This window comes from Embiotoca jacksoni, unplaced genomic scaffold (genome assembly GCF_022577435.1).
Source record: "Embiotoca jacksoni isolate LCO1_2020_lvr unplaced genomic scaffold, fEmbJac1.0.p SCAF_27, whole genome shotgun sequence".
Taxonomy (NCBI): domain Eukaryota; kingdom Metazoa; phylum Chordata; class Actinopteri; family Embiotocidae; genus Embiotoca; species Embiotoca jacksoni.
The window spans coordinates 3,788,121-3,811,396 of NW_027185378.1; the positions used below are offsets into that span (position 1 = coordinate 3,788,121).

At 45.0% G+C, this 23,276-nt stretch overlaps 1 protein-coding gene across 2 annotated transcripts in view; it reads left to right on the top strand.

Moving 5' to 3' along the window:
• Nucleotides 1-23,276, top strand: part of LOC138205134 (protein jagged-2-like) — a 48,608-nt gene that overhangs the window by 23,188 nt on the left and 2,144 nt on the right. Inside the window, exons 4-24 of one of the 2 annotated variants that reach the window (XM_069160860.1) lie at nt 1,563-1,817; nt 2,753-2,813; nt 7,974-8,104; nt 8,869-8,988; nt 9,078-9,191; nt 9,620-9,733; nt 11,508-11,621; nt 12,709-12,755; nt 13,009-13,182; nt 13,293-13,443; nt 13,546-13,710; nt 14,211-14,324; nt 15,164-15,277; nt 15,479-15,592; nt 15,731-15,847; nt 16,146-16,173; nt 18,075-18,160; nt 19,018-19,131; nt 19,583-19,698; nt 19,833-20,093; nt 20,969-21,100. In XM_069160860.1, coding sequence (XP_069016961.1) covers nt 1,563-1,817; nt 2,753-2,813; nt 7,974-8,104; nt 8,869-8,988; nt 9,078-9,191; nt 9,620-9,733; nt 11,508-11,621; nt 12,709-12,755; nt 13,009-13,182; nt 13,293-13,443; nt 13,546-13,710; nt 14,211-14,324; nt 15,164-15,277; nt 15,479-15,592; nt 15,731-15,847; nt 16,146-16,173; nt 18,075-18,160; nt 19,018-19,131; nt 19,583-19,698; nt 19,833-20,093; nt 20,969-21,100 — 2,642 coding nt within the window. The remainder of the gene's footprint in view (nt 1-1,562; nt 1,818-2,752; nt 2,814-7,973; nt 8,105-8,868; nt 8,989-9,077; nt 9,192-9,619; nt 9,734-11,507; nt 11,622-12,708; nt 12,756-13,008; nt 13,183-13,292; nt 13,444-13,545; nt 13,711-14,210; nt 14,325-15,163; nt 15,278-15,478; nt 15,593-15,730; nt 15,848-16,145; nt 16,174-18,074; nt 18,161-19,017; nt 19,132-19,582; nt 19,699-19,832; nt 20,094-20,968; nt 21,101-23,276) is intronic. The other variant, XM_069160861.1, reaches the window with a different exon arrangement.

The window sequence follows — 23,276 nt, forward strand, 5'->3', positions numbered from 1 at the left end:
TGTTCAAGGCTAAATTCAGTGGTTGTTGCTGTCCGCCGTAAACCACGTACCTCCACATTTGGTGATTGAGCGTTTTCTAGATAATCTTAATGTATTTAGTCTCCATTTATGGCTTCAGCTATATAAAACAAACAACCTTCAAGAACCTTTGGATTACTTGAAACCAGCTTTATCACCGAGGTTATCTCGTGATGACTTTGACATTGTTTTCACAGGACAGTGACAGTTTGTGAATTAATGCGATCTATGATACTGGTTGAGCTGCTGCAGTGTTGTCCTGTGTGGGTTTAACCCATTAACCCCGGATACGGTTGCGCTTTTCTCCACTCAAGACGACACTCAGCGAAGATGAGTCCTTCTGCAGCAAAGCCTGCTGGGTCACGGTGCTTCAGTTCCTTGAGAACAAGCTAAAGGGCCTTTCCTATGTCGCCCTTCCTCGCCTGTTCCCCGTCTCTTATTATTTCCGGCCTGGCTCCGATGGAGTCGGGGCTGGATATCCTGAGGGTGGGGGGAGGACGGGGGGCGGCGGGGGAGCGACAGAAAAGCATTTCACCAAGCAGGAAAAGTGAAAAAGCGTTTCGGTTATCAAGACCTCGCAGACCTCGCTCCTACACCCTCTTGTTTGTGCTCGCTTAATTTTCCTATTCTTTCTCTTTATGTATTTTTTTCTTCTTGCACATTCTTGGTGGAAAGGGGTGATGTGTGACCGGAGGTTACACCTTCCCTCTGATGTGTGCTAACAACAGGCATTCTTAGAGGCATTCGTAGATTGTCTAATCTCACTGAACACCAGGTTGGTGGGTCAAATCCCTCAACCGGAATCAGTCCTGGTCCCTGGAATGCCATTGAGAAAACTTTTTTGTTTAGGCTCTCCATTCGAACCGATTGAAATACCAAATCTTTTGAGCTTTGTTGTGTTCTTAAATTTGTTCTATAGAGCTGAAAATGTGGTCGAATAGTCAGTTGAATGGTTGCCAAACCACTTCTCCTGAAGGTTGTTTGCCCAGCAACCGTAACGAGAACATGCATGGCAGGTTTGTCGCTTTGGATTTCTTCCAAAGTGGTGAGCTTAGAGAGATACTGGATATTTTCATAGGAATGGTATGCTAGAAGATTTTCAGTCAAGATTTAGAGTACTCAATAGCCTAGAAACAGAAAATTTAACAGAAATCTTTGGGATTAAAGGAACCACACTGAGCTGGTTTACTTTCTATTAATCAGATAGATTACAGTTTGTTAGTATTAGCAATCACCGCGCACACAAACAATGGTCATGGAGTTCCACAGGGCTCTGTGCTCGGGCCGCTACTTTTCATCCTATATATGCTTTCTTTTGGCAATATTATCGGGAAGCACTGCATAAATATCAATCGCTATGCAGATGACACCCCGCTCTATTTATCAAGCCAGATGAAATCTATTTTTGATTGGACACAATTTGAAGATGTTTTCATGAGTTGTGGGTTTTATCATACCAACAAACTTTCCACTGATTTCTTATTTTTATTTTGTTCTTCATTTGTTTCTGAATTATTTTTTTGTATTTTTTTTTTCTGCTCCAGATGAGGAGCTGCTGATTGAGCGCAGCATCTACAAAGGGATGATCAACCCCGGAGAGGACAAGCAGCCGGTGGAGTATAAAAGCTTGATCGCCAGCATTGAGTACACCATCCGCGTGCGTTGCGACGAACACTACTACGGCACCAAATGCAACAAAGTCTGCCGTCGCCGCGACGACTACTTCGGCCACTACGTGTGCGACCAGTTTGGCAACCGAGAATGTATGGAGGGCTGGACTGGACCGGACTGTGAGATAGGTGGGGACACGTCAGTCATACTGTAAACACGGACAGCAAAAAACAGTCCATCATAAAACATTATCAATGAGAATTCTTTTTTTTTACTTGTTTTCCATTTTTACAAAAAAAAAATTTACTTTTTAAAACTAGTTGATCTTTTTAAATACAGTTCTACAGGCTATCATAAAAATACAAAAAGATCATTGATAACATTGATTAAAAACAACCCTTCAAATAAATGTTTAAAAAAATATAGTTTGTTCTTTCCTTCCAAATAAATTTATAAAAAAAACTGCTTTTACTTTTCTCTTCAACATACCTTTCCTTCAGTTGCATTGTTAACATTTATTAAGGTAATCTAGTTTATTTTCTTTGACTCTTTTGATACTTGTAACATTTTCCGCATGTAAAAAGCTTTTAAATTAAAATCAAGATTAAAATGGCAGAAAGTGATGAAATGCAAACGAGCTGCTAATCATTTTCCTGTAATTAAGTATGAAAACAGTTTTCTGCTGCTGCCTTAGCTCCTATTTAAGTGTCAAAATAAACACCAATGAACAAGGTTGTTTTTAAATGACAGAAAAAAAGTCGCCAGCCAAAAATAAACTCGACACATCATAAGTTTCTGTGATCGCACGGACGCAGCGTCCTCAGTCTTCACTTCCTGACTGCCCTTTTCGGAAGAACCTTGGAAGTTCATGTCAAGTGTCACTTTGCAAAAATGTGAAGAATGTTTGAAAACACTCCTGTCACTGCTGAAGGCACCTTCGACCCTCCGACGGTGACTCGGCCATCCATTGTTACCACAGAAAAGCCTTTTCGCGATCAAAGAAACACATGAAATCAGATTTTGATGATGTTCGTGTTAATTATGCTTATAAAATATTGATTTTTGTCACCGTTTTGGGTTAAATACAAACATGTGACTTTGTCTCTCTTTTTCTTCCCATAAGCCATCTGCAAACAAGGATGCAGTCCCTTGCACGGGGTTTGCAGCATGCCGGGGGACTGCAAGTAAGTGGCCTCTCGTTTTTTGTTTTTTTTGGATGTACCACTTTGTTGACTTCGCTGCGTTGCTGTCAAGTGATGTTAAAATATGGCGTTGTTTGGATGGAAAGCCCCTCTGTCAGAGCTTAATGAGGATAACAGTGGTGACACAACAGAGTGATGAAGAGAGGGGGGGGGGGGGAGGTTGTTGATAACATACCAAGCAGCCTAACCCACCAGCTCCACCACCCCCATTCCCTGTGAAGTGTCTGTGCCCCCCCCCCCCCCCACACCCCCCAATCCCTCCACCTCCATCCCTCAGCTCCACTCTGATCCAGAAGCCATTGTTCTGCTTCCTGTTCCTAAAGCTGGAGAGACAGACAGACAGAGAGAGGCCTGTTTTTTCTGCTGCATGTTTTCCTCCCTCATCCTCCTCCAGCAGCGGAGAAAGCACTGTGCCCCCGCCCCTCCACACACACACACACACACACACACACACACACACACACACACACACACACACACACACACACCAATGTCTGCAGCCCACATCACCTCCTCTTATCTTGTACCTTGTTATGGCTGGCACTCGCCTGTTGAGAAGTGAGGAGGAGCTGCAGACATCAGGCGGGGATGAAGAGAGAGGGGCGAGGTGGGGTAAAACCATAGACCGTATACTATAAAAGTGGATGTAGCTTCCGGACGTGCCTTAAACTGCAATACCACCGAGAGCCACTAGAGGTCGGCTCCAAAAAGCCTCCGGCTCCATAGACTCCCATTCAACTTCTTTCATTAAATGCAAAGTCAATACATTTTTCAGCAAGTTATCTCGGTGTTGTTAGCTAAAGTCGCTCCTTCTTATTAGTTTTCTGCCGGTCCATTTGAAAATAATCCCGTCATTGATTAGAAAATAAACTTAAAAAGCCATGTTTTGGGGGGGGGGGGGGGCGTGTCTGTTTGATTGACAGGCCGTTTACAAACAAACAGGTGACGACACTGCTGGTGGCTGCTTGGGTAAATCCAGCTCAACTGATGTATCAACCAATAAAAGGAGAAGAAGAAGAACACTTTACTACCGACATTTAAAAAAAAAAACAAAAAAAAAAACATGCATCCCATCAGCTTTGTTGAAAGTTCGTTGGCATAGTCGACGAGTTCCTAGCAAATGCGGAATAGTATTTCTTCCTTAACAAAAAAAAAAAAAAAAAAAAAAAAGGCTGAACAGGCGTTTGTTCTAGCAGCTCTGTGAACAGGAGAGGAGGCAGCAGAAAGAAATTTAGATTTGATTACATGTGGAACTAAGCTGTACATTTAGACACAGTGGAGCACGAGCTTTAAAAAGCCAAACTACACACACGCGCAGAGTGCCAAGTGTTTGGAAATGCCAGGAGAGGAGGGTTGGCAGAGGGGAGGGAAGTTAGGGTTTTATACTGAGGCAGGTTTGATTTAGTTAAGATCTCGTTAAAAAAAAAAAAAAAAGTGAGGCTAACATTTCTCAGTGAAAAGGGCCAGAGGATTGGAAGAGAGAAGAACAACCCTGGAATGTGCCTCAACATGTGACTTCATTGCAATCAGGAATACACACACACACACACACGCACACACACACACACACACACACACACATGCACACTGCTGAGAAAGAAAAGAGAAGAACAGCTTTTTTGTTGTTGATTTATAGCACACAGTCCACATTAATCTAAACCCACTCATTAAAATCATCAGAGTAAATGTGCGACAGCTCAGTTAACAGTCACGGACGTAAAACAGACGCGCGTGATCAAAACATAACGCTACACAATAAAGAAAAATGGCCATTTTATATGAATTCTTTTTTAATGTAATATTTTAGAAAACTCGGGTGGAGCCCGAAAGGTTCAGATATGGAGGGTTTAGAGCCTCATTCAGATCTTTCAAGGAAACACAAGCCGTCAGGTGATCAGGTGGGTCAGCAGTCCATTGCAGAAATTCATCACAAGATACAGACCAACTTTGTGCTTCAACTTTGACCGATTAAACTTCCCATAGTTACACAGTTTTCATGAAAAAAAACAACAACAAAAAAAACCCTGAATATTACCGACATTTCATGTGCACTTACCTCCAAATAAAGTGGTTTGGATAATAAACTGGACATTTTCTTTAAGGATAGAAAATGGAAATGTTTACTCAGATTCCATCGCTTTTTTTAGATTGGTAATTGAATTGAACTTCTAACCTTAAAAATAGATGTTAATAATCTTAATTTAAGGGTCACGCACTGGCATTTCCGGAGCTTTCAGCGGCTCAGTTGTCATGGGGATGGCTAGGCTGTCAACATGTCATATATGGGCACAAAACTCCCAACAACTTGGCCCAGTCTCCCAGATGTCAAGTGATTGAAAGTGCTTGAAAAAGCAAGCGAGTGGACCTTTACTTAATATCAGCGTAAAACAACGAAGCTCATCACAATCCAGCCAAGCTGACTTTAGCTGATAAGAAATGACGTCATAAACTGCACAAATGAGGTTTAAAAAGTTGCATCAACCCGGAGTTTATCCTTCAGGGGAGCAATCCCATCAAACGGTCAAATACTGACGAAACAAATGAGAGCGAATCTGAGAGAAATATACAAGTAGGAGCAGAGACTGAAGGGTTAAAGACAGAGAGAGAAGAAGAAGAAGAAAGAGAGAGAAACCGGGGAAAAAAGCATCTCAGCCTGGCAGAGGGAAACTAAAAATGTGTGTTTGGTATCTTGTTTCTTACACACAGCGCATTCACAACCTACGCTCCCTCATGTGACACTGCTAAACATGTAGCTAGGCAACAGCAGGCTAAGTCCGTCCGCTGGATTTGGGCGCTAGACTTGCCTGTAAATAATTCAGCAGCGACGCACACGCGCATAAACACACAAACACAAACGAACACACGCACACGCATAAACACACACACAAACACGGCAGCAGTCCCCTGTACCTCCGCCGTTTGCCCACCGTCCCGTCCTCTGGGTGTGGTTTTTTTTTTCCTGAGGGGGCAGCAGCGGCGGAGGAGGGTGAGGAGGTGGTGGTGGGAGAGGGGGGGGGGATTGTGGGCAGGCGGGATATTTTGGGCTGCGGCTGGCCCCCAAGGCCCCTTCCATTGATGGGACGGCAGCGGCGCGGCAACAGGGCTTGTGGGTAATGCCACCCTTGGCCTGCGGCTGCTTGAAACCATTTCCCCGCTATCCCACACTGCAGACAGACAGACTGTCCGCCGCTGCAGAGCTGACAGTGTGCAGGGCACCGCTGCTGACCACAGACCAGCGGGGCCGGACAACACCAACACATGGCCCCCGTCGCGCACACACACACACACACACACACACACACACACACATCACTAAGCTTTACACACACACACACACACACACACACAGAGTCAGATCAGATGGAAGTTGTTGCGGTCATGCGGTGCAGTTAAAGGCGTTCCAGCTTGCAAATTTTGCAAGAAACTTTGTGTCTTTGTTTTTGTTTTGCAGTTAAAAGTCAATGAGTCTGTCACTGTGTTCCCGCTCACTACAGAGCCATACATCACTGCTGTTTTGGTCGTCCATTTTGAAGTGTTTGTGAACAGGAGTCGGGGTGGGGGGGGGGGGGGTCGCTCCCTTTTAAAAATAGCCCCAGACGGAGAAATGACAGGACAGGTGGGGCAAGGTTACCGCTGGCCTTGGAATAACAGAGTGCTGCCATAAACCAACAGATTAGCTAACCCCCCCCTCCCTCCCCCCACTTCCCCCCACTTGACCATCCCATCGCTCCACACAAACCCGCGAGCTCATTCCAAGTTTGACCTCGACCGGGCTCGCGACGCAGGAAGAGGGCCGAGGGAAGACACGCAGTACAAGACTGCTTTAAGTGTTTTCCTCAAAAGCTCCGGATCAATTAGCATATTACAATTATCCCAATAATCACTTCTATATATATATAAAAATATAAATATATAAATATATAATATAAATATATTTATATATATATATATATCTGATGTTTTTTGTTGCAAGTGATTTTTAGACTTTGTCTTGGTATTTGAGAACTTGTGATGAGACATTATGTGAACTATTTCACATAATTTTTGCATCTTTAGTCTGACTGAATGAAAATAAAACACTGATTAATAACTCTAACCCTCAATAATGAAAATAATTAACTCGCTGAAGCCTTACATCCTATAAAAAGTGAAAGTTTTACCCTTATTTTCAGTGCAATCAATTTCTGATGCAGTTGATTTCTCCTGAAATCATGTTAAAATAACTGATTTTATCACTTTTTTTTATTTAAAAAAAAAAAATCCCACCTGGGCTCAATTAAATACAAAAATGTCCTCATAAGAAATAATTATTTTCATGAGGACTCATTGATAAAGTGTGAAAATATTTTCTAAAAGTTAACTGGAAATGAAAGTGTTCATGTGGGAAAGCAGCATGACACACACACACACACACACACACACACACACACACACACACACACACACACTGCTGAGGAATGTCCCCTGGCGCTGTGTTTCCAAAGAGGGCTTCGTCAAACATGTCATCCACCTCGATGAAGACATTCTGTCCAGCAAATCACTGCTGCGAGTCCATCAGCACTGCTCTGTGTTTCCTCACACACACACACACACACACACACACACACACACACACACTCTTCTTCCCACTGTGAAATTCACCATTTTTATTTGGCACCCGCAGCATCAGTCTTTAAACTGGCATGATGCCTGACATCATGCTGTTTCCACACATTGTAAAAGTAGTAAATAACTTTTTTTGTTATTGCTACATAACTCTCGCTATTTCTCATTGCCCTCCCCCCCACGTTATTAAGTGCATCCGTGTGCCCTGATATTCCCTCTACTTCTACTTTTAAATTTTTAATTTAGCCACAAATGAACAAGTAGGAGTAAAATGTACTCTAACGTGGACTAAAAGTTAATCACACATCCCTCAAATGTGGGATTATCAGGTTTATAGAATAGTTTAAGAAAAAAAAGCGAAAGGGTGTAAGGAAGTAAGTGGAAAAGGGCAGAAAGGAGGCAAGTAAAAAAAAAAAAAAAAAAAAGAGAGAGAACAAAGAAAGGAAACTTAAAGGAGGGAAGGAAAACTAGAGTAGCAACGCCGACTAATAATCTGTCATAGAACTAAGAACATTTGGCGCCCGCTGTGTGTTGCAGGTGTAACTACGGCTGGCAGGGTCCTCTGTGCGACGAGTGCCTGCCGTACCCGGGCTGCGTTCACGGTACCTGCAGCGAGCCCTGGCAGTGCAGCTGTGAGAAGAACTGGGGCGGCCTGCTCTGTGACAAAGGTCAGACCCTCCGTGTGTGAAAACAACCTGTCAGATATGCATTTGTTTCCGTGTGTGTCTAGATGTTTAACGTCAGAGGAAGCCGCACTCCCGGACAGTTTTTTTTCATCTCGTGCGTGAAGTCGTTGAAGTTATTTTTTGGCATAAAGACGATTTCTTCTGTTTATTTAAAACGCTATTTTTTTTTTTATTATTATTTTTTTTGGCCGTTTTTGATCGACGTAACTCTTTATTTGCATTAATGTTCAAACAGCCGTTCATTTCCGTTCTTTTCAATCAATTAACAGAAACCTGCTTGAGAAAAATGTGCGTGACGTTGAACTGAAACAATAACTGCGACATAGATCTCGTATCTCGCGCCAGTTTCAGTTGCCTGACATTTGATTTCCGTGCTGCGTGGAAGTGAATTGAAAGCATTGGTTCTCTGGAAGAGCAGTGAATAAGTTGCGACATGCGTAATGACGGGCGTGGTCCTTTTTAAAGTTTGATTTGCCCGGCGCCACACAAGTCGCATGAGGACACAGCGTTATTGGTCAAGATGCAGAAAAACTAAGGTAGAAATTACATTTGCCATAAATATGTCCTTGCATTGTCCTCCTTCGAACCCACAATCAAAAGCTTTTGGGCAACAACAAGTCACCGTGGGCGGCTGCTGTAGGTCAGAAGTCAAACAGCACGGAGCTGCAGAAAGACGAGAGGTCAAAGCGTTTAACCCATTTCTTTTATAGGTTTTTATTTGACATTGTTGTTTCTTTGCCGTGCAGATCTGAACTACTGCGGAACCAACCGGCCCTGCAAGAACGGAGGAACGTGTATGAACACGGAACCAGACGAGTACAACTGCGCCTGTCCGGACGGCTACTCGGGCAAGAACTGCGAGATCGGTGAGCGTGCGAAGGAGACGCACCCGAAATCCCACCGAAGGTCTTTTGTGCGTTTTGGAGAATTGAATAATTTACCACTTTGTTTTCAGCGGAGCACGCCTGTGTGTCAAACCCCTGCGCCAACGGAGGGACGTGCCACGAGGTCCCGTCAGGGTTTGAGTGTCACTGTCCCGCTGGCTGGTCCGGACCGACCTGCGCCAAAGGTGAAACTTCAACGGAGCTGAGCTGGGTCTAGAAGGACTTTTCCAAAGAGATATTTAATATCTCTATCAAGATGATAAAGTGTCTTGATTTATCAACTGTTTACTCCCCCCATTAAGTTCCAGAAAATGCTCTACTTAATGTTAAATACGAGGTGCGATCAATAAATTCTGCTCCGCGCACATCGCTGGGCTGCACTTCGTTCCTGCGGCAACGGGAGCAGTCTCCTGGGAAAACGGGAAGATGTAGCTGCCGCAAGAGCATTAAAAACCGCCCGGAGGAGCTGGTAGATTAGATGAACTTGCTGCCGGCCTTCCGGTGTGACGAGAACAAACGCGACGTACAAAACTGAAGCAAATACTGGACAGCAGAGAGACACGTCTGTTTATTTTGTCGTGATTGTGGCTCTGATACGAGTTTTATGTTTCAGACACAGATGAGTGCGCCTCCAACCCCTGCGCTCAGGGCGGCACCTGCATCGACATGGAGAACGGCTTCGAGTGCCTCTGTCCTCCGCAGTGGACGGGCAAGACCTGCCAGATAGGTGCGACTCCCGATTCTATCGATTAGTGTGTCGGACAGAAAGACAATAATACACTGACTTATTTGCTGCTCAGCATCATGAAGTTTTTGTCGCAGATGTTGGAGGGATGCTTGTAAATGTGTATCGTCGTATATTTAACACCCCCCCCCCACTCCGACCGGAACAACCGTTGCATGCCGGGTGACATTTGTGCCGTGACGAAGCCGACGTGTTCCCGTGTGTGTCGGTGCGTCTCAACTCCGTCCAGGAATCCCCCTGTTTTTGCTTGCAGAGTTCCAGCGTATCTGTCCGTTTGTTTATCCCGGCGTGCCGTTTTAACCTGCAGCGTTACCCGCGGGAGGACCACTCATTTCGAACGTGAATGTTTTTGTGTGTGTTTGCACTGTGTGCCCGCCCGACGGAGACGCCTCGCCGGGTAACAGCCTGCAACTCGAGCCAGGTGACTTGAGTAAAGCTAAAAATAACCTCGGGCCTGGCAACTGCTCGCCCGGGGACCCAAATATACCCTGCCGGGGGGTTATCTTTGGCTCCAGACTGGGCGTAACGGAGGAGTATGTACGCTACGGTGCGGTCGGCGTCCCGGCATAGACGAGCCCTTGCCCCCTTCAACTGCAGCCAGGAAACGCTTTATAACCTGTAAACATGCGCACGGAGCGAACTGAGACGCGGCGGCTTGTGTTACGGATCCCGTTATTCTTGGGGCGTCCCGTCCCCACCCTCCCGTCCTTGCAGGGATCAGGGTGGTACCTGTGGGAGATGTAGAGACGGGGGGGTGGGGGTGGTAAAGGGGTTCGGGGTGTTCGGTTTCAGCAGGCCAACAGGTGCCGCTCACCTCCCGGGAGTAGTATTAATGCACTGTGTTGGTTTGTGGTGGGCGCGGTGGCCGGGCGGGCGCGGCCAGCGCTGCCTCTGAAACTGACCACTTGGAATGCTGCAGGTCGGCCTTCGGGGAATGCAATAGAGAGACATTAACCCTGAGGGAGGCGGGAGCATAGAGCGGGAAAGCGTTTGGGGCGGGAGGGCGGATAGGGGAGGGGGGGGGCAATGGAAAGACGTGGAAGAAATGAAATCCCTTCAGACATGAACTTCATGCTGTAAATGTTGGACTGAATGATACGCAGCAATGTAACTGAATCCAGTCACTTGAACCAGAGGGCCTCACTGGGATTAATATGCATATTAGAGACTCGAAATGTTCCACACTATAACACATTTCTCATTTAACTATAATTTATAATTTACCAGGTAATAAAATGAGCTTCATAACCCAATGAAATACGGCGAATGAGCCCATTTTAAATGGCGTGCTGAAGCAATATTATGATTGTTTTTCCACATCTAGCAAAAGAAAAGAAAGGAAGAAAAAAAATGGGAGCACCCATCAGTCCTAAATGAACTTTTAACCGTGTTTGAGTGCCGGTCAAATAAACGGCTTACTTCTCAGATTGTTGTCGGGGCTCCTGCAAATAGTGAGAGACCAGCATGAGAACAACACGAGCGAAAACCGGTTACCGAGCGGCGAAATAAGTCGTACAAAAAGTCAAATATTTCAGCACATTCTGGAACGGAGTCCCGATTTCTGCGAGGTGTCTTGCGACATGGAAGCTGCTCTTGGTGACGGGGCTTCTGATCCGCTCCCTTCGGCTCTCATTCACTCGTTCTCTCTCTCTCTTTTGTGTGTGCGCGTGTGTGTGTGTGTGTGTGTGTGTGTGTGTGTGTGTGTGTGTGTGTGTGTGTGTGTGTGTGTCTCTCTCTCTCGTCTCCATTTTTGCAGACGTTAATGAGTGTGCGGGGAAGCCTTGCCTCAATGCTTACTCTTGCAAAAACTTGATTGGTGGATATCACTGTGCCTGCTTTCGTGGATGGGTGGGCCAGAACTGTGACATCAGTTAGTATCAAATTCAGAAATAAATCACCGGTCTCCAGCCTCTTTTTCCTCCCACCTGCAGAGCTGAAACCTCTCCCTCCTCGACTAGCAAGCCTCGGTTCCAACACCACGGATGGCTTTTATTCTTATGAAGGAAATCTACAACATTGTAGGTTTTCCTGACTGTATTTTAGGCTAAATGAATGCTGCATTGGACCAACGCAAAAATTTGATCATGCTTTAACATACCATCCAGGACTAATTTATCCTATAATATGAACAGATATCCCAAGAGACATGTTCCAACAGTCCCATGGGTCTTTGATAGTGTCATGATGAATTCTAGCAAATTCATCTTTGTAATTTCTTGTTCAAAATGGCAAGCTGTTACATTTTTCTCATATTGTATTTTAGGAAGTGATTGTTATATGATTAGAAATAGCCAAAACATTACATTATCGTTTCTTCCTGGCTTTGATGGCGTGCTAATTGCTAAAAGTCCATTGGACCTGTCTTCTTGGTCAAATATTGCTTTTTTTTCCCGACAGTTTGAAGTACTCAATTTTGCGATAAGGACGGAAAAGCGCGTGTTTTTCTTTTCCTGTCCAGCGCAGTACTTGAATTTATTCTACAACAGAGACCTAAAACACGAGAAAACTGTACAAGCAAAGAGAGAACCATCTGCCAGGAAATCCATTGAGTTATTGATGCCAGTGGAAGAGAAGCTTGTCGGTCGCGGGTGCTGTTCTTCAGCTCTCTGTTCAGTCTCTTTCATACCTCTCTGTCGGCTGTTTATCTCTGCCACACGCTGGCTAACTCTCCTAGACTCTAAGACTACAACTAAAACTTTTTTCCCCCCCAAACTGGTAAACTTAAATTCTTTCATGGTAGTTTTTTTTTTTTTTCTTCTCTCTGCAGTTTAGTTTAATTGCACGTCCTCACAGCTCGTCTGCACCTCCAGGCATGGATCACTCTGCTTCGGCCCTACCGACCTTTTCCCCGTAGCGACCTGCATGTTAGGGCACCTAATGCACATTTCCCTTCCAACCCAATCCAACTCAATTTAAAGCCTGACATTTGTTTTCCTCCGTGTGATTGATTTGCACAGATATGAACAGCTGCCATGGACAGTGTCAGAACGGAGGCACCTGCAAGGTGAGACGTTTAATACAAATGTTTGTATTGCTTTCAAATGCACTTCGATGAATGTATGTGTATTTCTGATGTGGGATGACTCGGCGATGGGGTTGGAACGGGATCAACGTTGATCATCAAATTGCCTTTCAAGCCAAAAGCCTTTCGAAACATCGCAGTGATCAGGATTGACGTTTTTCTGTTTGATACTCGAACATAAACGAAAAACTGAAACGCTCAAGTAAAATATGACACTTCCTCGTCTTCGTACCAGGAACTGACCAGAGGCTACCAGTGTGTTTGCCAGCTGGGTTTCGTGGGTCGGCACTGTGAGATTCAGAGGAACCGCTGCGCCAGCAGTCCGTGTAAGAACGGCGGCCGCTGCCACGCCCTGCTGGAAAGGTTCATGTGTGAATGTCCGCAGGGCTTTGCCGGTACAACGTGCGAGGTAAGGACCGTCTCCGTCTTCTAAAACACACCGTGTTCGATGCTTCTGCTGCAGTTTTATTTGACAGATGGTGAAAACGTGTCTGATTTTCTGCTTTTCCTTTCTAAAAGGTGCAGAACGACCCGTGTAGCCCAAACCCGTGCCACAACAAGGCCCAGTGCCACGGCCTGCAGGGCGACTTCTACTGCGGCTGCCCGGACAACTACGAGGGCAAAACCTGCTCCGAGCTGAAGGACCACTGCAAGACCAACCGTTGTCAAGGTAACACAGCAGCCGGACCTCTTCTGGAGTCAGCAGACGGGAAACCGGGTCTCCGCTGCCCTGCTGATCGTTTCTTTTTGTCTCGCCTTCTGTCAACCGAAGTGATCGACAGTTGCACCGTCGCCGTGGCAACCAACGACACCCAAAAGCGGGTCTGGCACATCTCGTCCAACGTGTGCGGACCGCACGGCCGCTGCATCAGCCTGCCCGCCGGGAACTTCAGCTGCTCATGCAAACCGGGATTCACTGGCACCTACTGCCACGAGAGTGAGTCATCATTAGACACACACACACAGACACAGGCTATGTTTATCATCAGTTTCCATCACTGGGAACCACACGAGTCTTCCGGTAAGCCAGATTCCAGTTTCACTAATCATCGCTGTCTTAGTTCGGTTTACGGCAGAAATGAACAAACACAAGGAGGAAATCCAGAGGAAAACATGGGCAGTGAAACGCTGCCAGACAGATTATTGTCTCTGCAGAAGACAAATAATCAAGTCATAACTTGGGCTGTTTTTTGTTTTGTACTTTCACAGGATGCTTTTTTTTTTTTTTTTTTAAATCTTTTGCTCTCCAACTCAAAACAAAATCACTTTTCCGATTCTAAAAGCTGGCGTGTTCACCTCTAAAAACGGCGCTTGACGTATTCACATTTTAGCTACCAAACCGATGTGTTCTTCGGATTTTATGTCAAAAACTGCAAGTCCATAGTATTAAATGAATCGCTCGTCATTTGCAAACGTCTCTGTTCTCTCTGTCCGCAGACATCAACGACTGTGCGTCATCGCCCTGTAAAAACGGAGGCACTTGCATCGATGGGATCAACTCGTTCCAGTGTTTCTGTCCAGACGGCTGGGAGGGCAGCCTGTGTGATGTCGGTGAGTGTGCGTGTGTGGGTGTGTAGCAAAAAAAAAAATCGGCATTTTTATCGCGGTCGGTGTATCGGCACAGGTATAAAAGCTGTAGGAAGGAGCCCTGCTTAGTCATGCTGCCGGTGAGTCACGTATCGTGCGAGCAGCAGAGGGATGACCGGCGGCCTCAGGAGACAAAACGAGGGAGGATTTCTTGAGATAGACGCAGGTGGAAAATGTGGCAAATTCACCAGACGACTGATATAACACATTTTTTTTATTTTTTTTTTAACTGGTGCACATTTGCAGATGACGCCGTCACTTATATTCATGTGTAGAAAGAGAACTGGCACAAAAGCAGAAAAAAAAAAAAAAAAAAATCGAACCGGTTGCATAAACATCTGACATTTTTTTTTTTTTTTTTTTTTTTTTTTAAGTACCAAAGAGATATTAAAGAACTCTGTTAATTTACAACTTATACAATATGAACTTTTCTGCTCGGAAGACTTGTTTTTGTGGCCGCGAATATCATCCATGTAAGTTTCGAAATCTTATGAAACGGGATTCTTTTGTGCCACATTTTTTTTTTTAAATAGTCAAGGGTTTCAACATTTTTAATTGTAGACTTTATAGCAGGTTTTCCCAACATTTTGTTTTCCCCAAATAACCATGAACTCCAGAACAAGAGAACTATGAAGTACATTTGAACGTAGCTAATGCTTTTTAAAGTGATAGCAGGAAGCTCTGAATTCAAGACTTGATACGTTTATTAAAACTGAACCAAACCTTACGTAGCATGCGGTAAAATACAATAAATATGGAATCGATAACCGGATTAACCGAGCTGCTGTCCGCCTTTGTTCCAGATGTGAATGAGTGCAGCAGAAACCCGTGTCAGAACGGAGGCCAGTGTGTCGACCTGCTCAACGACTTCTACTGCAACTGTGTGGACAACTGGAAGGGGAAGACCTGCCACTCTCGTGAGTTAATATCTATGTCCGCGATTGAAGAGACATACGTATATACACGATGTGTCTGTGAATGTCTGGGTGAATGGTAAAAAGCGCGCAAACTAGGAAACGGACAACGCTTTCAGGGCGTCGGTCGATTATTCCAATTTTCTGGCGCAAAGTCCAAATGTTTGAAATCCTTCTCTCCCCCCCCCCGCCGCCGCGGTCCAGGCGAGAGCCAGTGCGACCCCACTACCTGCAGCAACGGAGGGACGTGCTACGACCACGGGGACTCCTTCCTGTGCAGCTGCCCCTCCGGCTGGGGCGGCAGCACCTGCAACACAGGTCAGACGCGCGCCGGCTGTACTCGTGTGGTTAAAAAAAAAAAAAAAAAAAACATCTAACGCTGTTGTGACCCGTCAGAATAAAACACTTTCATAAACAGAAGTCTTCTCTGTTTTTTGTTTTTTTTTGTTTTTATAGCAAAGAACAGCACTTGTGACTCGGGTCCGTGTGAGAACGGCGGGACGTGTGTCGGAGGAGGAGATCCGTTCACCTGCATCTGCAAGGACGGCTGGGAGGGACCCACCTGTGCACAGAGTACGTCACTGTTTTTAGATCTAATTGAATGCCGCCCTTTCTAACCACGATAAGTGCAAATACCTTGATACGTATAAACATATCCCGAGATGGTGTGTTGTGTAAAGTGAAAGGCTCTTTTTTCCTCTACGGAACTGAAATCTCGCAGAAATAATCCCCTAATTGACTGAAAGGCATTCATTCTCACTCGTGAATTTAAATGATCAGGGTTCGGGTGATGGTGGGAAATTGAATTTGAAAGCGATTTTCATTCTGTCTTCCTTCTTTCTGTCTCTCTCTCTCTCTCTCTCTCTCGCAGATGTTGATGACTGCAATCCACATCCCTGGTAAGATCATTTACAATCATACTAAAATAAATGTCCTTTTGGTTTTCAGAAATCTTTTGAAGAAGCCGTAGAACAGCCATTAATATCTACTTTTCTTTACTTTCTTCACATTGAAAATAGCCTAACTTTTTGTAAATTTAGAAAAACTGATGATTTCTAACTGGTGCTACAAACAGAGGAAATGAGGACTTTATCCGTCACTGTCTGTGGAAACTTGAATATGGTGTCTCTTTGTTGATGAGTTGCTTGTTGAGGTGGTCACTTACTTTGTGTTTCCAACATGACTTCAATTCTGCTATTGTTGAGTTCAACTCAATCTTGGGAAGTGGTCTTACCTAAATTCGTGCTGTTTTTAATCACAGAAACATCACCTCAGTTTACATTTCAATCTTTCCTGAGTCACTCTGGATAAACTCCAATAAATCTGAGATGCATTGTTTGAACTTCAGGGAAATATGAAAGAGCTGGAACAGCTGCAGGGCTTCTCGTACTTTGCGCTCATCCTTCAAATCAGATTCCCCCCCCCCCCCCCCCTTAAACAGTGCGGCACATGGCGGTGTCAGCGCAAATGTTTGTACAGGAAATGTGTGTTTTTGTATACCTACGAATGGTTTATTACTCTGATTTATATCATTTAAAATTCAACACTTTTGAGTTGACATCAAAAGACATAAACAAGTTGTTTTTTTTAATCTTTTTTTTTTTTTTACCAGTTTATCGACAAAATTAGTAGAAAGCCGTCTTCTAACAGCTTCTTTACATCAGAGGAACCACCCTGGACAAAAGCCCCCCCCCCCCGCTCCCCCCCCCACCCCCCCCCCCCCCCCCCCCACACACACCCCCTCCTCCTCTTCCCCCTCCTTTACAATGAGTGACAGGTGGATTAGCGGTGTTTTTTTTTTAGTTTTTTGGGAAGAGGGTGGTGGAGGTGGAGGGGAGACCGGGGGGGGGGGGGGGGTGGGTAGGGTGGTTAGGGAGAGTGTGAAGAGACGTCCCCCTCTCGCCATTCACCCATCTCGACCTGGGGGCTACTCGTGAGGAGTGGAGGTGTTGAAGGGTGGGGGGAAGGGAGTGGAGGGGGGATATGCTCGGTATGTGGTCTGCACGGATTTACATATGAAGTCTGGACATTGATCCGGGATCAGCTTGAGCCGCGGCCTGCTGCCGCTCACAGACTGAGAGCAGAGCGTGGGACAAATACACAGCCGCTCTCCATGGACACGAGACAAGACGCAACCCGTTTTCTTTTTTCATTTCCTCATCATCTAACCGGATGTTTCCCTAAAACCACAATCACGTTTAGTGACTCTAGTGGGAGGAGGATGAATGATAAATAGTGACACAGAAACATGATATAATGGTATGTCACTGAATTTGGGACATTGGTTTTGTGAAACTTCTCTGGAGGTAAAAAAAAAAAAACACAAAAAAAACCCTGATCTAATTATCAGATTATTTCAGTAAAGACAGCATTTCCTTCAACAGAAGTTTATTTTTTTTTTTATGTATTTTAACTTTAAACTTTATTTCAGTTTCATTCAAATTCACATTTTTTCCAACTGTTTTTCTATTTTTACAACCGCGTATATAAATATTTTATACTCGATGAAATAAAGTTAAAGAAAACAACACAAAATTTCTCTCCAGATTAAATCTTGGTACTTGGAATAGAACAAAGATACAATTGATCAATTTAGGATCCAAAGAATCCAAACGTGAAACAACAAACAAACACACCAAGAGAGAGTCGTGTGTGTGTTTAGTGACGTGAACGTATAACAGAAGTCATTTTTCTCCCGTGCTGAAACGTTTTTGTTTTTGTTTTTTTTAACACCTTCATAGAAACAGGAAGTAGTTCTTTATTTTTAAACCCGGTGTTTCTCTCTCCGTCCCCTCCGCAGCTACAACGGCGGCCTCTGCGTCGACGGCGTCAACTGGTTCCGCTGTGAATGCGCCCCGGGATTCGCCGGGCCGGACTGCCGCATCAGTGAGTTCCATGGGAAACCACGGAGTCGGGTGGTGGTGGTGGTGGTGGTGGTGGGAGGGGGGTCAGGTGGGCGGCGGGGGTCAGAGGTGAGAGGTCGCGGCAGGGGGAGCGTGAGCCGATTGTTTCGGGGGCGGCAGATTAGGAAGCCCTTTAGGAAGACGGTCTTAAACCCCCCCCCCCCACACACACACACACCCCCCCCCACACCCAACTTTTCCCGTGTGAGCTGAGCCGAGGCTCGTCAGACGGATCGGTGCGCTCTCCCGCGGCCTTCTGGGAGAAAGCCGTTCAGAAAGGCCTTTTCAGGACCAGACTGGTGTCCATTCGAAGACGTTTTAACCCAAACTGGTATTAACCCTTTGTGCAGAAAGCCGCACAATCAGAGCCCCTTTTTATTCTCACTGAAATCAACAAGTTAAACAAAACAAACAAACAGATTCTGATCTTTAGATCCGATGCACAAGAAGCTCCCCTCTGATCAATCTATCTGAACCAGAATCAAGAAGAAGTCATCGTTGTTTGTCTGAATGACCTGGATTTGCATAAACTGCTCTAAAGTGGGCCTCGCGTGTCCTTATTTCACTTTCTCACTTTGTATTTCTCAGGTTATCGTCCCTAATCTGACAGTGAAATGGTTTCTTAATAATCTAAACAATCCAATCACAGTCCGTCTCATTGCTGTGATTACTGCCGTCGCTGCGGATTTGTCTTTGCTTTTTTTTTTTTTTTACTTTTGACTCGATGTCGTTGCAAATCACCCTCAACGGTTTCTCCAGTATAAATAAAGGTTGAATAAATGGATGTTCCGCCAGTTAAATGATTGTTCATACTGTGTGTTTTTTTTTTTCCTTCATCAGACATCGACGAGTGTCAGTCGTCTCCTTGTGCCGAAGGCTCGACCTGCATGGACGAGATCAACGGCTACCGCTGCGTCTGTCCTCCGGGACACGCCGGGCCTCGCTGCCAGGAGTGTAAGTGGCGTTCATAGATTCTCATGCGGTGTTCATGCAAATCAGGAGTTTCATTACTTCAAATGGTCAACGATTGTATTCGAATCCCTCGTTGGATTGTATTTTGAACACCGGAGGTCTTGACGTCCGTGCTTTGAATTTAAGAGAACACCGATCCGAGATAGATGATTTCCTCTTAAACATTTTGAATGGTGTATTTCTTTTTTTGGTTAAACCTCAGTTTTAGGACTGGCATCATGTTTTTAAAATTCGTTTTCAGATGTTTTAAATAACTGCATCAGTTAAAATAAAGTTCTCCTGCAAAAAAAAAAAGAAAAAAAAAGAAATCAATCCTTTTCAAGGAAACTGATATTCAAACTCAAATTGACGACTTTTAAACAGTGCGGACTAGATAAACATCTCCAGGACCTCCAGGAGCATTTCACAGCTTATTTTTCTGCCTCCTCTGCAGTCATCGGACTCGGGAAGTCGTGTCGTCACGCCGGCCTTCAGTTTCCTCACGGCAGCCGCTGGGAGGAGGAGTGCAACGCCTGCCAGTGTGTCAACGGAAATGTTCGCTGTTCGAAGGTCCGCCTCGCTCCGTGGCACTCGTTTCTCCAAAAAGTCCTGACGATAACCCAAGGACGTCGACGCCTTTATAGATAAACTGAAGTCCTTACCTGAATCCTCCGCTAAATCCCCGACTCTCCGTGCTCCTGCAGGTGAGGTGCGGCCGTCGGCCCTGCATCCTCCCGAAGGCTCTCCCGGCCGCGGACTCCAACCCCCCGTCCTGCCCCGGAGGTCACGAGTGTGTGGAGCATCAGTTCCTCACCTGCTTCTCGCCGCCGTGCCACCAGTGGGGCGTGTGTTCGACGCCGGACCCGCCCACGCCCGTGCACACCCAGTGTGAGCCCAACAGCGGTTACCTGGACAACAGCTGCGCTCACATCACGCTCATCTTCAAAAAGGACAAAGTGCCACAGGTAGATGGATCATACGCGACACTCCCCGTGCGTGTTCTGGTTTTAATCTTTGTATGGTATGTAAGCTGACGATGTTCAGTGACATGCTTTCGCTGCTATTTGACTAATATGTGCACAAAAACAAAACAAAAAATTATAAAAAAAAAAATTGGGTTCAACCATCAAAAACAAGATCGGTTCCACTGCCAGAACATTTGTCCTGAAAAGTTCCGTTTTAACGTTTCTGTGGCCCCGAGTGGAAATCTGTGGTTTCCCTCCGCGGTCAGAGTAATTAACAGTATTTTTGTAAGAAGAGGAAAAACAGTCAAATGAATATATCTCCCGGCTCTGTCCTGTAACTTCTTTATGAAGACCGAACCACTCGGAGGAAAAAGAACGTAGTTAAGTTGTAGGTTTTATGAGATCTGGACTTCAAACTGCTGAAAAGTGCTTAAAAAAAATACTATTTCTATCTAAAGCTGCTTCTTCCGGTCGTTTTCCGAAGACTTTACAAACCAAATGTGTCCTTAAACACCAGTAAGAACAAATCTGAATCTTCACTCATGCCGAGTCCAGATTTGTATTTGCTGTTTACTACTGTACCATCAAACCTTAACTGACCCCACGGAGCGTATCTTAATAAAATGTAATGAAAGGAAACTAATCTTTGAAGAAGAAACAAAGTGCTGATCTGAGATCTGAGGCGCCGTCTTCCCCCGACTGGACGACGCGTTCTGATTGGCTGCACCCGAAACGGACTTAGTAGGAATTAGATGATGTGATTGTTCCTCGCCAGCATTGCAGATACTAATCTGTCTTCTCTCTCTGTGTGTGTGTGTGTGTGTGTGTGTGTGTGTGTGTGTGTGTGTGTGTGTGTGTGTGTCTCTCTCTCACAGGGCACCACTGTAGAGAACATCTGCTCGGAGCTCAGGTACCTCCCCGTGACTCGGACGCTGGCCGAGGAGCGAGCGCTGCTCATCCTCTGCGACCTGTCCTACACCACCAGCGACGCTGTGGAGGTTGCCATGGTGATTATGGCACACACACACTCGCCAGCACACAAATATACGGTCGAGTCTTTTGGGTGATTTAACGTTTGGGGGAATTATCTAAAAACATGGTGGCAGACCGACTCTTAAAGACACAAACACACATCTAGCTTCAAATAATCACAAAATTTACAATTTCAATTTCACATTATTTGATGTTTTCATCCGTCCCAATCTGGTTTTTTTTTTTTTTTTTTTTTTTTTTTTTCTTCTCATCTGTCCTATATGGACATGTTTTTGCACAAGGCTGCCGGAGACAACCTACGTCCTTACGTCCTAACCAGCGTGTCAGTGCTGACTGGATGTCTGAACACTTTTCTGCTCTTCTCTCCCTTCACGGTTACAAACTCTCCTCGTCTCCACGTCACTTTTACTTTCTTTCTCCTCCGTTTTGTTAAATCAAATTTAATCCATCACCTCTCCGGAGAAGTCCAATAAAATATGAACCTTTTTCTATTTTTTTTTTCTCCATTCTTTCCTCTTTGTTTCAAAATAAAGAGAAAAGGGAAAGACCGAACAGGGAGAGGCTTTTGAAGCTTTTAACAACATCTGGATGAGATTTAGTTTTTCCTCTGGAACACCTTGTCGGTCTTCTTCTTCCTCTTCCTTTAATTCTTCTCCGTCTTCTCTCATCTCTTTCTCTTTTCCTGCTTTTACTCGCCTCCTCTTCTTTCTTTCTTTTTTCCCTGCTCCCTCTCTCCCTCCCCTCTCTCTCTTCTTCTCCTTCTCTCTCTCGGCCACCCAGTCGTGGGGTGAATCAGTCACTTCGGGGGCTCTAAGCTCTTAATGGAGGGGGATTAGCTCTCGCTCCTCTGATGTTTGCAGGCCTTCTTTTGAGCGACGTATACAGGAAAAGGAGTGGCGAGGCCTGACATCCACCCAAACCCCACAACAAGGCTTTCATAATAATAATAATAATAATAATAATAGGAAAAAAAAAACAACTCACTCCCACTCGCTGTGGATTCGTGATCTTCAACCTGAGCAGAACAAATATTCGGCTGTTTGTGAAGGTAGACGTTTTTACGTCGGGCAGGTGGGTGACAAACTCATTTGAAGGGGACAGATGTACTTAAAGGGAAAGCTTACACGACTATAAATATAAAATGCAATTGGAGACACGTGTGTAAATATTCTGTAGTTTTCTTATGGTTGACGACACCCGCGGAAACACACAAAAACAACAATGAACTCAATCCTACGGAACAAGTATTTATGTGTGTGTGTGTATTTAAATCTCGAATTCCTGCCAGAAATAATCATTAAGGCACCAAATGTGTGTTAAACCTCTGCTGAAAATAGTCCCTAAAAAAAAAATGCTCCCTTTCCTCTCGTTTAAATAATATTTAAAAACGACAAAGCGCTGAGATTTTTCTGTACGAGCCGCCATTAAGCAGCTCACCTCTTAATTTCATGAGCTCTGGCGCTCCGGTCGGTCAGCCTTGGAGGGGGGCGGGGCTTAGAGCATGAATGAATGAGCTGCTGATTTCCTCTGGAGAATAAAAAAAAAAAAAAAAAAGAAGGAGTGTTTGTCCCCCCCCAGGCCGAGCGGGGAGCACAGCTGGCCTCTTCTCTATTGTTTTGTCCTAATTGAACTACACAGCATACAGCTAATCCCCCCCACCCCTTCCCTCCACCTCCCCCTATCACCTCCCTGCTCTCACCCTCAGCACCTTATTAGGCAATTAACTCCACCCTCTGTGGTCTCAGCGGGAGGGGGGGAGGGGAGGAGGGGGAGGGGGAGGGGTGGGGGCTCCACAGCCTGCCAGATGTTACGATGAGAATCTCTTTTATTCTGACACATGAATGTGGTTTTTATCTTCTCTTCTCTTCGCCTCAAACAACTCTGTGACCGTTTGCCGTGAACGGGACTTATTTTCTTTCTCTACTGTACTGAGTGCGTCCGTGTTGTCCTGTTTCTTCACTCATCTGGTGGGTTTTAGGAAGCTTTTGTGTTTCCTTTTAGTTTCTCCACGGACAATGGATTTGATCTTTGATGCAAAAAAATTTGTGGGTTTTTTTGTTTATTATCTGGTTTTGGTTTGTGAAAATCGAACTTTTTGACAACCAAACCTTCGATATCAGATGATAAACTTCTTTAAACATAAAGGAGAATTAAAAAAAAAAACAACAACATAAAAAAAAAAAACAGGTC